A 16,145-nucleotide genomic window follows, 5' to 3' on the forward strand; every position below is an offset into this window, starting at 1 on the left:
ACTGAGATATCACTTCATACCCACAACGTTGGCTATAATGAGGAAGTCAGACAATGAAAAAGATTGGGGACAATGTGGAGAAATTGGAACTCTCATTTAATGCCCCTGGAAATGTAAAGTCATGTTGCTACTTTGGATAATAGTCCGGTAGTTCCTCAAGCGGTTAAGCATGGAGTTACTGTATGACCCAGCAATTTCACCTCTAAAAATATGTATATATTTAAGATAAGTGAACACATAAGTCCACACAGAAACTTGTAAATTAATTTTTATAGCAATATTGTTTATTATAGCCAAAAAGTAGAATACTTATGATTTGATGGGTCAATTTAAAAATGTTGATACATTTATACAATGGAATATTGTTTGGCTATAAGAAAGCATGAAGTATTGAAACATGCTATAACATTGATGAATATTGAAAACATTATTCTAAGTGAAAGAAGCCAGTCACAAAACTCACATATTATTTCATTTATATGAAATATCCAGAATAGTTAAATCTATGGAGACGGGGCTGGGCATGGTGTCTCATGTCTGTAATTCCAGCACTTTGGGAGGCTGAGGCGGGTGGATCACTTGAGGTCAGGAGTTCGAGATATGCCTGGCCAATATGGTGAAACCACGTCTCTTCTAAAAATACAAAATTAGTCATACATGGTGGCATGCGCTTTTAATCCCAGTTACTCGGGAGGCTGAGGCAGGAGAATTGCTTAAACCTGGGAGGCAAAGGTTGCAGTGAGCCGAGATCGTGGCACCGCACTCCAGTCTGGGCAACGGAAGGAAAGTCCGTCATACACCAAAAAAAAAAGTTAAAAAAAAAAAGGTCTGTAGAGACAGAAAGTAGGTTAGTGATTGCTTAGAAGGACTCAGGATAGTTAAAGAGTATGGAATTTCAAGATACTGAAAATAGTGTAAAATTGTGATGATGGTTGTACAAGTCTGAATATACTAAAAACCATTGAACAATATATTTTAAATGGGTAAATTGTATAGTATGTGAATTATATGATAATAAAGCTCTTCTTTTAACAAAAAGGCCAGGTGTGGCTCACACATGTAATCCCAGTGCTTTGGGAGGCCAAGGTGGGAGGATCACTTGATAAGTTTGAGGCCAGCCTGGGCAACATAGCAAGACTTCCATCTCTACAAAAAGCTTTTTTTAAAAAATTAGCCAGGAGTGGTGGCACGCACTTGTAGTCCAAGCTACTTGAGAGGCTGAGGTGGGAGGATTGCTTGAGCCCAGGAGATGGAAGTTAGAGTGAGCTATTATCACACCACTTCTCTAGCTGGGATGATAGAGTAAGAGTGTTCTTTAAAAAAAAAAAAAAAACACTCATTTTGTTTTTAAAGGTAGTTCAGTTAAAGCAAAAATAAACCGCATCTAAAATGAGAAGTTATTTTAAAAAGTTGTAAAAAGTTTTCAAGTAAAAGGCAAGTGTGCTGTATGTTCCTTAGCCACTAGCCTCATCGCATGGAAAACATTCTCTACTACCTAATATTAATTAAGTTGATGTTCATCATATATTTTGTGTTCCTGCTATAATGGGTTACAGTTTCTGAACATTTTTTTATTCTTGGAAAAAGCACTTTTTTCTCTGGTTTCTTATATTTAATGTGTCAAAAACAACATAAGAATTTAGTAGCATTCAGAGCATATTGGGTTTTCTACATCCTTTCTTGGTATTTTTGCATTATTTTTGTGTACAAGCACACAATTTTAAAGGATTTGGTTAAATATTTAAAGAATGTAAGTATTCTTTTTATGCTTTGTTATCCTTTGGAAGGAAGATAGCATCACAAACAACATTTTTGCATACACATTTGGCTAATTTTAAGTGAAAAGAAATTGTTCATGGTATCTAGTTTGCTACTTATATGTTTGTGAGGGGGTGGGAGGAATATGCTTATGAATTTTTAAAAAATCAATCTGCTTGTCTGTAAATCAGCTGAATTTTTAAAGGCTTTCTTTTGTCGGTATGTTACTGTTTGTAGGATTAGGATGGTGTAATGTTTTTGAATATGGGCACCTTTCTAAGAGAAAAATAGATTTAAAAAAACTTTTAAACTTTTTTATTTTCTTAAAATGGAAGATAGGTATACTTTAGAATAAAACAAAAACTTAGAACTATTTCATTTTGAAAAATAGAAAAAGGATGTACATACTTTAAGAAAACAACATATTTTTCTAAATCAAGAGCGTTCATAAAAATGAGGATCCAGATGGTCAATTCAGACACAGTGCGTAATGCTATAATTTTTCCTTCTAGTTAAAAGGCTGGCCACAGAGAACCTGCAATACGTGGTAAAAGCCTGCCAAGTGGGGTCAGGAGAAGAACCTTCCGCCCAGCTGACTTCTGTGTTTAGGTAACTGGAAAATATGCCAACTGGCAAGGAGACTATTGCCAGCCATTTGACAGCCAACATGTTTTTTAAATAACTAATTATCCAAAACATAATGTGTTACTACTTGTTTATAGTATTTCAATTATTGTATTTTTGGCAGTAGTTTTGTTACATTGTGATGTTTTATTGAAAAATAAAAGTGCCAGTGAAAAAGATAAGTGAAGGGACTTAAAATTACCTGTGAATTTAGTAAGAAAGAATCTTGCATGAATAGTCATGTGTCTCTTAATGATAGGGATAAGTTCTGAGAAACGTATAGTTAGCCAATTTCATCACTGTGTGACCCTCAAATAGAGTGTACTTATACAACAAACTGAGGTGCTATAGCCCACTATGCACCTAGACTATACGGTGTGGCCTAATGGTCCTAGACTACAAATCAGTATAACATGTCACTGCGCTGAATCCTGTAGGCGGTTGTAACACAGTAGTAAATATTTGTGTATCTAAATGTATCCAAACATAAAAGGTACAGTAAAAATGCAGTATTTTAATCTTCTTATACTGAACCACCATTGTATATGCTACCTGTCACTGACTGAAATGTCATTACCTGGCCCTAGACTGGGTTTGAGAGGGTAAAGTGGGAAATGTGAGTCATGATGACGAGTACACAGGCCTTCAGACCTTGCCAGACATGTTCCTCAGGATTGTAGAAGTACATGTCACTACTTTTCTGACTTGCTTTAAGATACTAAGAGTAGCTCCAGAAAGCTCTGTTATGTTTAATTTGTGAAGCATGGACTTTATAGAAGTAGATTTATTGTTCATAAGAATAACAGTGCAACTTGAGGCATATTTTCTTTTTCTTCCCTCTCTTGTTCCCTTTAGAGTCTTGTGCTGTTAGGGCAGTATGTTTTTGTATTTCTTTCTGAAGATTTCTACCAGTTTACCTTTATTATTCCTATGTCTGTCTTACCACTACCATGATAAATAATTTGTGTTCGTTTCCTTCATTCTATGTTGGATCTTTGGTACCTCCATTTTTCTCATCACATAATTAGTGCCTTTCAAGTGTTTATAGTTTATTTAAATTGTGATCACTCAGTAACAGTGATTTGTGAAAATTGTGAAGCCCTAGGAGAGGAGAAAAGGATTTTATATGATCAAAGATTGAATGTTTTCTATAATTTACTAAGCTAGGTGGCTTTTATTTTGTTGATTGGTAGTGGAGGGTAGAGGTTTTAAGGCTAAAACATAGAATTTTTATTTATAAAGACCTTCTATGGGTCTAAAGTCTTTTGTTCAGTTAAGGAACATAAAAATATATTAGGCGTAACTTGCCTTTCTCATAAAAATATTGTTTGATTTATGTAGAGCTACAAAGAACTAAAAAGTAACTAGGAAATCTGACTTTTTCTCTTACTGTCTCCCATATCCTTTCCACTCAGATTTCACTGTGTAGAATATTGCAAAAAAGTCCTGGGATTAGATTTTTACCCCTTCTTCTCCCTCCCAAGCTTCCGACTCTTCCCTTCACCACTCCTCCCACAGTGCTTTCACTCTGGTTGTGGCTCAACTTAAATAAGCCATTTCAATTCTTTATTTTAAAGTGTTTTAAATAGTTTTCATATTGCATCCAGATTCTTACAGTCATCTTATATGAAATGATCTTTGTTATGTTCAGTTCATAGTTGATTGTCATGTAGATACCAGCACAAGGAATTGCCCCAGGAGTAATCCTAAATATACCTGTTTTACTTTCAGACAGTTTATCCAGAATTATGGTATGAGGTACTATTATCAGGTTTACAGCATTTTAGAAACAGTAGCAACATTGGACCAGCAGGTTGTCATCCACTTGATTTCTACCCTCACTCAATCTCTGAAGGATTCAGAGCAGAAATGGGGCCTTGGCAGGAATATAGCACAAAGGTATGTTTGATAATTTAATTACATTTTTTGGGGGGGGCAGTGATTATAAAATCTATTTCATCTTATAGAAATGATTTATTTTCTTATTCCCCAAAATTTGGATGTGTTTTTTTGAGATGAAAAATGTTTCAGTACTGTGATTGTTATCAGTTTTACAAAGTGTGAATAGTAGTAGCATGGCTTATCAACAAACTTAGCAAAATCAATACATACATTTGCATGTTTTTCCTTTCAAAGTGACCGCTTTAGAAAGCTGTATATTTCAGCACTGCTGCTGTTGCTCAAAACGCATTTAAGTGTTCCTCATTGGGAAGTGGACCTCATAGCCTTGGATGTCTTGTTTTTTAATAAAATTTATGATGGCAAATCATAACCCTTTGAGGGGTGCTTGATTTATTTAGTCAGCTGTATCATATGTCTAGTGAATAAGTGACCCTATTAGACAATATAGGTTTTGGTCAAAAATAGGAAATAAGACTTTTTTTATAGGCTCATAACTCAACTGAAAATAGTGCTGGACTATTTAGAGTCTCAACATTGTGGGAATAAGCCTATATTTATTTCTTAAAAAAATTGTTTTAGAGTAGTCAATACTCACAGTGGAATTTTTATGTCCTAAAGGTTATTAAATAATCAAAATACAGTTATGTGTTGCTTAACGACAGGGATAGGTTCTAAGAAATGTGTAGTTAGGCAATTTCATCATTTGTGAACATCAAATAGAGTATATTTACACAAACCTAGATGGAATAGCCTACCACACACCTAGGCGATGTGGTGTGACCTATTGCTCCTAGGCTACCACCTTGTATAACATGTTACTGTACTGAATACTACAGACAGTTGTCACATGATGGTAAGTATTTGTGTATCTAAATATATGAAAAGGTAGAAAAGGTACAGTAATTATATGGTAGCAAAGATTTTAAAATGATACACCTATATAGGGCACTTAACAGTGAGTAGTGAGTGGAGTTTGCAGGACTGGTAGTTGCTCTGGGTGAGTCAGTGAGTGAGCAGTGATAAATGTGAAGGCCTAGGTCATTACTGTACACTATTATAGTAGACTTTATAAACAATACACTTAGAGTACATTAAAGTTATTTTTAAAATTTTTAATTTTTCAATAATACATTAACCTTAGCTTACTCTTTTTTACCTTTTAAACTTTTTCTTTAACTTTTTTACTCTTGTAAAAATACTTAGCTTAACACACACATTGGATAGCTGTACAAAAATATTTTCTTTCTTTATATTCTTGAAGGCCTTTTTTCTATTTTTAAATTATTTTTTTATTTTTAAACTATTTTGTAAAAAATGAAGACACACATGCATTAGCCTGAGCCTACACAGGGTCAGTATGATCAACATCACTGTCTTCCACCTGTACATCTTATTTCACTGGAAGGTCTTCAGGACCAGTAACACACATGGAGCTGTCATCTCCTTTGATAAGGAAGCCTTCTTCTGGAATACCTCCTGAAGGACCTGCCTGAGTCTGTTTTACGGTTATCTTTTATTTTTATAAGTATAAAGAAGAGTACACTCTAAAATAACAATAAAAAGTAAAGTATAGTAAATACATACATTAAACCAGTAACATGATTGTTTCTTATTATCAAGTATTATAAACTGTGTACAATTGTGTGTGCTAGACTTTTATATGACTGACAGTACAGTAGGTTTGTTCACACCTGCATCACCACAAACACGTGAGAAAGGCATTACACTAAGACATTACAATGGCTACAGCATCACCAGGCATTAGGAATTTTTCAGTACCATTATAATCTTAATGGGACCCATCATTGACCAGAATGCAGCCCATCATTTACCAAAATGTTGCTAATGCAGTGCATGACTATAATCATATGCATGTGTCTGTGTATATGTATCTATACAAATACATAGTCTAATGAATATGCATATTCCAATTTTTAGATGAAAATTTTTTATTAAACAATGTCATATATGAGATCTTTCTTGGAGACATGACTATATTGACTATAGCTTTAGCGAACTAATGGAATCCAGTTTTTCAGTAGAGTAAATGAAAACCATATAAAAGGCACGGGGGGCAGACTGGAGAGATCATCCTTGTAAAGCTTTTGTATGCCAGAATGGAACATCTCCTTTCTTCTGCATAGGGACTTGGTTAGCCTCCTATGGTTTTCTAGAGAGAGAAGATTGAATCACTTCAAATTGTAGTTTGAAGAAGTGGTGTTTATTGTCATGTCACAAAACAAGCTCATGCACAGACATGTCTCACATCTGACTTCTCTGAGCAGTCTTCAAATTTGAATGAAAAAACTAGAGAGGCTATGTGTGAACCACCCTAATGCAGTATGTTGTTAAAACAAATATTCAGGCCTACTACCTTGTGTGGTTGTGCAGGCCCATAAGAAGGCTGGTTTTAAAGGTTCTGAATAGAACAGGTATTTAGACTAGTGAGATAACTGCTAGGCACACTAAATCATCTAAAACACCTTCCAGTTACATTCTCTACATACTAGAGAATGTAGGAGGAGAGACAGTATTTTATTTTCAAACGTAGTCTATTTTATGGTTACAGAATTTTTGTTTTAATACTTAGGTTTGTGATACAAGTCTTCCCATTGTAATCATACCATCATTGTCCTTAAATAATATTCCATGAATGTATTTTATTACCTGTGAGCATTATAATATTTCAGAAGGTTCGTGAACTTATGGTTTTTTTAGCACACATTTTATATATAAAAATCATGCTTAAACTCAATACATCTTAACATCTAGGTTTACTCACAACAGATATAAAACATTACTTTTTAAGAAGTGTTGTGCTAAGCCTGCTGGACAGATGGCTAGATAGATAGATGGATGATGGACAGCCAGACTGAATTTGTAAATACTTAAATGAAAAATAATGAAAATGGTAATAAATATATTTGCTTTCTTTTCTTTTTTTTAAACAGGGAAGCATATAGCAAACTTTTGTCTCACCTTGGACAGGTGGGACAAGATGAGATGCAGAGACTGGAAAATGATAATACTTAATATATTTTGTGATTCATCCTGTCTATTGATTATCAGTATCTAAAGCCACATTGTTCCACTCCAATTCCTACTTTTAATTAATTGTATAATGTTCTGTTTAAAATAATTTCTAGGATTTTTTTCCTTTTATATCTGTAAGTAAAAAAAAATGTATAAATAAGGAACTAAAGGTTAATTAGCAACTATGTAATAGGATCCTTGGAACTTTGCAAAACTGCATTCTACCTTGATGAAATTTTAAACTAAATTAAAGAAACTTTTTCTAACTGGGAGTGTTTTCTGTGTATGAGTATTAAGCAGATACTTAAGCAGATACTTCATCCATGGACTTTTGTTGTAATATGACTTCCTACCTTTCTGCATTGTGACTGATTTGTCATGTTTATTTTTTATTTTTATAATAACAGTTATGTTTTAAAATGATACTTTTTCAATAATACATTATACTGGCTACCCTGTACTGTTTTTTTGGTGGGGGAAAGGTGTTGGGAAATATGACTGTGTATTTGTTTTTCTTTTTTATATGTGTGAGGCAAGTTAATAAATAAAACCCTTACAAAGCACACTTAACTGTGTTAGGAATGAGACTGAATCTGGCTAAAGGATTATACAGCTGATATCCAAAAAAAGTGTAAACATGCCAACAGGGTTTATATTTAGGTTCCAAGAGTTGCCAAATTTTTTCTTTATTCATTATTTCTTTTGAGGTTGTCATTTTAAAAAATCAGGAGGAGGAAATAAAGGAGACTTTAAGAGGAGAGTAAATAAAAATATTCTAGAAAAGTAATAATAGTAGTGGTCTGAGAAGTCAGCTGATCTGTCTTCTTGCTCTTTAGCCAGAGCTTCTTATAACTTAGCATTTTATCCAAGAAACCTGTTTAGTTTCCTTTAACAACATTGTTTCTCAACTTTTGAACTCTTACCTCATCCAGATTGTTTTACCAGTTGGATCTTGTCTTTGACTCCTTTTCATAGTGATCATTATTTGGTTGAAAGAACTCTGGTCCTAGTTTTGGGAACCCACCTGGGTCTCAAACTCAGCTTTGCTTTATGATCTTGAGCTAGTTACATAACCTTTCTCAGTCTAGTTTCTTCATGGAGAAGAAAAGAAGAATCCCTTTACTATTTGACAATGTTATTGTGAGAATCAGTGGGATAAATGTGAAAACATTTGGTGGCCCATATTCTGTTGGGAAATGTACAGACATGATTAGTTTATTACTCATGCACAATTAAGGCAAAGAACACCTCTCAATTTTATCTCTCTCTAATGATATGTACCAGATGAATGATCCCACTTTCCAATGTTTTCTTACATCATATTTTCTAACTTTGAAGTAATTTGTTTCCTTCTTGGGATTATAGTCTTTATCGTGTTTCTTACTCTTCCTTCAAGAAAACATTTCAACCCTTCTGTGGCTCAAGGAGTATCTTTAAAAAAGAAATACTTTGCAGTCAGCATTCTATAGTGAATAGTTCTCTCTTAATTGTAATCTGTGAAATCCAAAGGAGTATCTGTTATTTTCATAACATATAAATGGTCTTTCTCTCAAATCAACTTCATCAAATGGAATAAACAAAAGCTTAAGGCTGCTTAATAGACTTCATAACACTGAATTTCTTTTCATCATGATAGTGACTTACTAAACAAATAATGTATGGCTTGGCAAGTTCCAGCAGTTACTGAGGAGTTTTATCTATTTAAGGTGATGCCTTTAAAGAGGTTATTTGTGTGTGTGTGTGTGTGTTTCCAAAGGAGATTGATTAAAGATATGTTTGAGAATCTTGCTCCTTAGAGTATGAAACATTTAAAGGATAGGAAAAGCTGCTACTGAATCATGCTTTAGGACATATATCTGTAGATACTAAGAATAACTAAAATTTGTACTTAAAAATGGTAACAACAAAGTCTGTAACAATATGTATGTATATTATATGTTTTGTATTTATGTATAAGTAAAATTTTTTTAAAGCTTTTTTTTTTAATTGATGAAAGAAGAAAATTTATGGCTCAGTTCCTTTTTTAAAAAATCTTCACTGATCTTTCACTTATTAATACAATCTTGCCTTCTTCCATTCCCAGACTTGGAGTCCCTTATACCTGCTTCTTTAATAGCCACTTTTCCCTAAATACCCTGTAATTTCAGAGGCTACTTCTACCAGTGTAATATGAGCCATTCTCTTTTGGTCAAATCTGAGTTTGTTCTTTCTCATGTTCTTTGTCTTTTCTGTGACAACTGTCTTTTATCTTCCCGTCAGTTCCACAATGATGCTGCTCCTTCCTACATATACAGTTGACCCTTGAACGTTCGACACAAGTTCGAACTGTGCGGGACCACTTATATGTGGATCTAAAATACAGTATTTGTGGGATGCAAAATCTGAGTATATGGAGGACTAACTTTTTGTATAGGCAGGTTCCTCAGGGCCAATCGCGGGACTTGAGTATGTGCAGATTTTGGTATGCACAGGGGATCCTGGAACCAATCCATTTCAGACTACCTCCTGCTTTCATTTTCTACCCAGGGAATACACTATTGTCCCAAGTTATTTAGCCTTGAAATGTCAGAGGCATTTTAGGTTCTTCGTTTTTCTCCCACTTTCAGTTGATTACCATTACAGGCTCTTAGGCTTCCTTTTTTCTTTTTGCAATGCCTTGCATCCACTGGTTTGTTGTTTGTTTTTTCTGTTGGGCACTACTTATTTCCTTACCCCTGGTTTCCTCTCCTACACCTTATGTTCTGAAATGTGTATTCCTAAAATACTGTTTTCCTCTTGTTACTTTTCTGCTCAAGGACTTCTAGTAACTTCCCATTGTTTATAAGGTGATGGTCAAACCCTTCAATCTGGAGACTTTCTGCTACCTATCTGACTGTACCTTTTATCTTCAAGCTTATCTATTTCCAAACAAGAGGCTTGTTTAGCAGTTTTCTCTGATTGCCATGTTCATCCTATACTCAGCCTCATTCAGTTTACAGTGTGGAAACTGTATAGGACCTGTTTCCTATAGAAATTGAAGACACTTAAATAGGAAGAAAATTAAAATACACATTTGGAGACATGAGTATTCCAGTCAAATAATATCTATAAAATACCAGATAGATTGGTAGGACAACAAAAGACGATTGAAGGACAACAGTGATGAAAGGACTTTATTAGGCATTTGGATTTGGTTATGATTTAAATTTCAATTTAATTAGAACGTTTCCATGGCGAGGAAGGAAGCACGGAGGATTGTGGAAAAGTCATTCAGTATTGAGTTCATTTGCATTAGAAGAATTTCGTAGTTTAAAACTTGTATATCTATACCTGTCCTTCGTATGTTTTCTTCTTAAGCATATTCGACTTTTGCTACTTAAGCATCTATATAATATTTGTGAGTCAGATGTTTGTGGGTTTTCATTACCTACTATTATTTTCTTCCATGCTTTACAACAAATTTTTTAAACTACCTTGTTCTTAAATAATTACATGGACTTGTTTCCATGTACTTTCACAGAATCTTTGACAGCTAAAATTATATGTTATATAAAAATTTGACAAGCTTCTACAGTTGGGAAAAGCCTTTAGAAATCTGCCTTCCCCAAACCGTACATGTTATCATACCACTCATATCTCCCCATGTCTGAAAGGTAAATAGATACAGAAACCTCATCAAAAGTTGAATCATCTGTACTAAACCACTGCTTTTTTTATCCAGACTTTTTATATAAATCTTATATTTTCCAAAAAACTGATCTTTTGCCTACCCCTCTTAGAGTTAAAAATATTGCCTTGTCAGGCAAGAGTATAGTATGCCAATATAAATAATATGCTTTATTTGGTTAGAAACAGTTGGTTTGGGAAGCTAGCAACATAGCATATTTGTCACAAATTTAATAAGATGTGTATTTTGATACTGTGATAACCTGCATTGTAAATTACCAAATGGTTGGAATTGACCAGTTTATACTCAATAAAATCTTTGTTGTGCCGATGGCTGTCCAATTCATTGCATTTGTGAATTGTGCTTCTAGAAAAATTGTAGACATTTAAATTTTATATACATATTTATGACTTATTTGTGCATATGATAAAAATATATATAGTAATAAAAGTATATATTTAACTTACATTGTGCCCTTGATTATTGAAAACTTCCTTTTTATAACAGATTCATTATTTGGAAGCTAAAGTAAAAATGAGCCATGTTACCAGAAGGAATAATTTCTATCTTATTACTGATGTTTTTATATATGTGGTAAAACTATGGAAAGTTAGGTTTTCAGATGTCGTGGTAGCTGAAAGAGTTTGATGTACATGTGGTTAAAGTGTGAAGAAAATATGAAGGAAAAAGTATGAAAAGTACCCTAATCATTACCTAATTGCTATTTTGTTATTAAGGATCTAAGAAGTGTTACTGCATTGTACAGATGATTTTAGAAATTCACATCTTTGCTGGCTTTTCCTTTAACACCAAGAATATCTGTTATCATCTGTGTGGTACTGTATTTTGTTTTCTCTTTTAAAGTAAAATCTTGAAGTGATATTTAAATGTTTGCAAGTCTCATGACCTTCCTATAGAAATTCACATTAGTATAATAATTTACATTACAAATACAATATAACCTTTAATTTTGAAGAATAAAAATGGAAATGGAAGATGAATTACTATAGGGTAGTTCACTTAAATCGAAAATGTATATTTGAATAGTTTCAGTGAAATTTGGCTCATATGACCAGACATAGTTTAATAGAATTCTATTATTGATAACCTTGAATAAAAGGATCTAATTATAACTTATCTAGGTTTTTTCCCTTTTAGGGAAGAGATGTTATTATGTTTTTGTACTACTCTTGGCTATAGCTATAAAGGATGTGTCTGAACCCGCTAAAACTTTTTAAAATTCTGAGTTCAGTTCTGTAATATTAGTGAATATTACATTATAAAGATCACTTAGGAGGGGTTTGATAATATATGCTGATTTGTTTTATATGAATTGTTAAAAATATGTACAGAAATGAGGGTAGTCTCAGGCTACCTTTCCATTAATTGGGTAAGCTTGTTTTTAGAGCTTTCCCTTTCATTGATTGGATGTAGGGCCTGGGAATACAAATAGATTTTAATAGTTTTACTAGGTAAAACTGCTAGAGAGAAAATTCATGTCCCAAGTAGAAAAATTAATGTAGCTGAATACTTAAGTCCCTGTTGAAAAGATTTCTGAAATCTTTACCATTTTCCTGGAGTTCATTTTCCTGCCTTGGTAAGGCATTTTTAAAATTTAGTTTAGATGGCTTAAACCATTTAAAGAAGCTGTCTTCATTCTAAATATCAATTGTCAATATCAATTTTCACTGTTGAGAACTGTCCTCAACAGCGGTTTGTCTATACTAAAGGAAATATACTAAGTATACTAAGGAATTTAGTCTACACTAAATTCCTATTCTTTTTAAAATTTACCTGTTTTCCTTTTCCCTAGTCTCCTTCCTGCCCTTTAAATCTGAATAACCAGAAACCATATATTTATTTCTATGTTTTATGTATAATGATATATGAAGTTAGTGAATTCTGTATGTAAGACAAAAAGATGGTTTTTATTTACTTTTGATTACAAAAAAAATGGTTACATGAATAAAATAACAATTTCCTTTAAGAGAGGGATTGCTGAATGATTAAACTCTCAAGGAAAAAAGAGTGAATTCTTCCTTTTAATAAAGGTGACCTAGGTCCTGAGGAAGTTAGGAAAAAAGAAAAACTCACATTATACTTGTTAAATTTGTTTTCCAATGTGATTATTAAGTTGTATTTATTTTTTGTTATAGACAAAGCAAACTCAAAAACTAGCCTAAAAAAGAATTCCTATGCATTATTAAAAGTGATAGTAATAAAATATGTATTGGTGGTGGAGAAGAATCCCACAAGCACTCAAGATTGACATAACCTTTAACAAAGTGGAAAAACTTTTATTAGAACTGCCAATTCTAGGTTCAAATTTATGTCAAAGCACTTTATGGTACCATAATTAGTACAACTAAATTATTTTTTAGCTTTAAATGTCATTTTTCACTAAATGATTTTAAATGAGACATCTGAGAGTTACTTGAGGCAAGTTTAGATATCTGTACAAGTTTAGATATCTTTGATTTTAATAAACTCCCTATTTCCTAATTGTGTGTCTCTTTCACATGCTTTTTAGAATCATTTATTCCATAACATGTTTCCAAATTCTATCTAGTAATTTTTAAACTTCAAAAATAATCTCCCTGTTCAATTACAAGGTTCTAAAGACAGTAAAATACCTTGTAATTTCAGTAACATTTTTCTTTTTCTTGAGCAAAGTATTTCAAAATGTTTGCCTAATCCTCATGATGTTCTTTTAAATTATCCTTAAAAGGTGGGAAAACTGAAGCATTGTAAAGTTTGGTTCTGACCCAAGGTCAGAGTAACCAAGGTGAAAAATCTGGGTGTTTCAACTGCTGTTCCAGTGTACGTCTATTATTCGTATCACCTTGAATAAAATATGGCATTTAAAAATTTATGATGTCATAATGCTGAGTCTCTACTGAGCAGGGCTGCATAATGTTAAATTTTAAAAAGAAAAATTACAAGCCCAGCTTTAAATAATAAAGGGATTAAGTACAGAATATATATTTTTTAAGATCATCGATGCCATTTTGTCCAATAAATTGCCTTACTAACAGTGTTGTCTTAAGACAGTGCTGATTAGAAAAAGTGTACAAAGAATGCTCTAAAGACCCTTGGGACACAATGTACCTTAAGTTGGCACTAAGCGATACCACAATGAAAGTCATACATATTGCATGTTGACATACACTGAGAAGGGTGACAAGAGTTTTTAATAATGTATTTTAGAAAATTGTTCATTTTTTGCTTAAATTTATCAGAATACAAGACCTATAAAGCAAGACAAGGAAGCATTGAGCACTGAGTCTTTTCATGCCCAGTATCCAACAGTCAGGGCTATGTTTTCCTCCTGTTCATGATGGCATTGGCTTTTCAGATGGTGCCAATCCTGTGATGAGGCACTTGAAGCGTTTGAAGGTTAGGGCATGTGAAACATGGAGCTGGAAGGAAGCAGGCTGCTATTCCATTGGAAGCAAAAGGGAGTGTAGGTCCATAGAATACTTCTTCTTTGCCTTCTCTGCTTACATCCAGTACCTTCAGAAGAGGAAGAGAAGAAGCCTGTACATCAAAGATGACTGCCCAAAATAAAGCTATGTATACATAAAAGAAATTCTGAACTTAGTTATGCTACTATCACCATATCTGAGGAATTCTTTTTCTTGCTTGGATGATACCAGAGATATTTATTAAGCTCCTACTAAATGCTACACTATGTTAGTATGTTTCTGGATGTACATATATACATACATGTATTATTTATAAGCATGTAATCTTCAAAACAATTAGAGGTAGGTAGCATTATCTTCATGTAAGAAAACTGCCTTAGACATGTTAAATAACTTGCCCAAACTAGTTAGTAGGTGGTCTGTCATCATGTTGGCTTAAACATCCTCACCTGTGAAATGAAGAAAACAAGACCTTGTAGCTTTGTTGTGAAAACTGATGACATCTAGCTGTGTCTGGCAGGTAGTGGAATATAACACAGCTTAGTAGCAAGTTCAAAATTAGTTCAGTTGATTCTGGAAGTTTTTCCCCAGTTCTTTCCTGTTCATGCTGGAGTTCTACTTTTTTTTTTTTTTTTTTTTGAGACAGGGTCTTGCTCTGTCACCTAGGCTGGAGTGCAGTGATGCTCACTGTAGTCTTGATCTCTTGGACTCAAACAGTCCTCCTGCCTCACCCTCCTGAGTAGCCAGGACCAAAGGTGCACACCACCACACCTAGCTAATTTGTAAATTTTCTGTAGTGATGATTTCTCACCATGTTGCACAGGCTGGTCTCAAACTCCTGGGCTCAAGCGATCCTTCCACCTCAACCTCCCGAAGTGCTGGGATTATAAGTGTAAGCCACTGCGCCTGGCCTCTCTCTTCTTATATAGCACAGCTTCTTTGTTAGTCAGTGCCTGCTAGCTCCTAACTGAACCTGGCTGAATCTTTGAAATAGGAAAATTCTTTCTTCAGGAAAGCTGCTCTCACCCAATTTGTCAAACCTATTCGGCTCTTTCAAGTCTGCAGTTATCTTAATCCCTCTTCATTTGACTTTTCTCTATGTAAACATTTGCCCCCCTTGGAATTAGTGTTTTTAAAAAATGAAAGTTTGTCATTGACATTGTCATATTGCAATGCACCTTGGGTCCCTTTTCCTTCATCTGCATCCTGGACGTAGGTGTTTCCCAATATTTCAATCACAGACCTCTTAGTATCCTTCTTTAATGATCTAGTCCACTATCATGCCTTCATCTATCACCTGTGTAGATAAATATTAAGACTTTAACTGCAATAGACTGGGCGCAGTAGCTCACATCTGTAATCCCAGCACCTTGGGAGGCCGAGGCGGTTGGATCACGAGCCCAGGAGATCGAGACCATCCTAGCTAACACGGTGAAACCCCGTCTCTACTAAAAATAAAAAAAAAATTAGCCAGACATGGTGGCAGGCACCTGTAGTCCCAGGTACCCTGGAGGCTGAGGCAGGAGAATGGCTTGAACCCGGGAGGTGGAGCTTGCAGTGAGCCGAGATCGCGCCACTGCACTCCAGCCTGGGCGACAGAGCGATACTCCATCTCAAAAAAAAAAAAGACTTTAACTGCAATAACGCATTATTTTGCAGGAAATGGGCCCTTGAAATTTGGGAATCCATGTTCACAAAGGAGGAAATTACTAAGTCCTAGAATAAAAGAAAGAACAAACTTAAATGGAGATTAGATG

The 16,145-nt window shown here is 34.2% G+C and overlaps 2 protein-coding genes across 5 annotated transcripts in view; one reads left to right on the forward strand and one right to left on the reverse strand.

Moving 5' to 3' along the window:
- Positions 1-11,429, forward strand: part of MMS22L (MMS22 like, DNA repair protein) — a 139,608-nt gene extending 128,179 nt beyond the window's left edge. For all 3 annotated transcript variants that reach the window (XM_023205881.2, XM_023205882.2, XM_023205884.2), the window contains 3 exons: positions 2,271-2,367; positions 4,114-4,281; positions 7,236-11,429. In XM_023205881.2, the coding sequence (XP_023061649.2) occupies positions 2,271-2,367; positions 4,114-4,281; positions 7,236-7,317 (347 nt within the window). In that variant the 3' untranslated portion in view covers positions 7,318-11,429. The remainder of the gene's footprint in view (positions 1-2,270; positions 2,368-4,113; positions 4,282-7,235) is intronic.
- Positions 11,430-13,004: 1,575 nt separating this feature from the next.
- The window catches only part of KLHL32 (kelch like family member 32), a 259,608-nt gene continuing 256,467 nt past the window's right edge, over positions 13,005-16,145 (reverse strand). For both annotated transcript variants that reach the window (XM_023205880.2, XM_023205879.2), the window contains one exon: positions 13,005-14,476. In XM_023205880.2, the coding sequence (XP_023061648.1) occupies positions 14,315-14,476 (162 nt within the window). In that variant the 3' untranslated portion in view covers positions 13,005-14,314. The remainder of the gene's footprint in view (positions 14,477-16,145) is intronic.

This window comes from Piliocolobus tephrosceles, chromosome 5 (assembly GCF_002776525.5).
Source record: "Piliocolobus tephrosceles isolate RC106 chromosome 5, ASM277652v3, whole genome shotgun sequence".
Lineage (NCBI taxonomy): Eukaryota > Metazoa > Chordata > Mammalia > Primates > Cercopithecidae > Piliocolobus > Piliocolobus tephrosceles.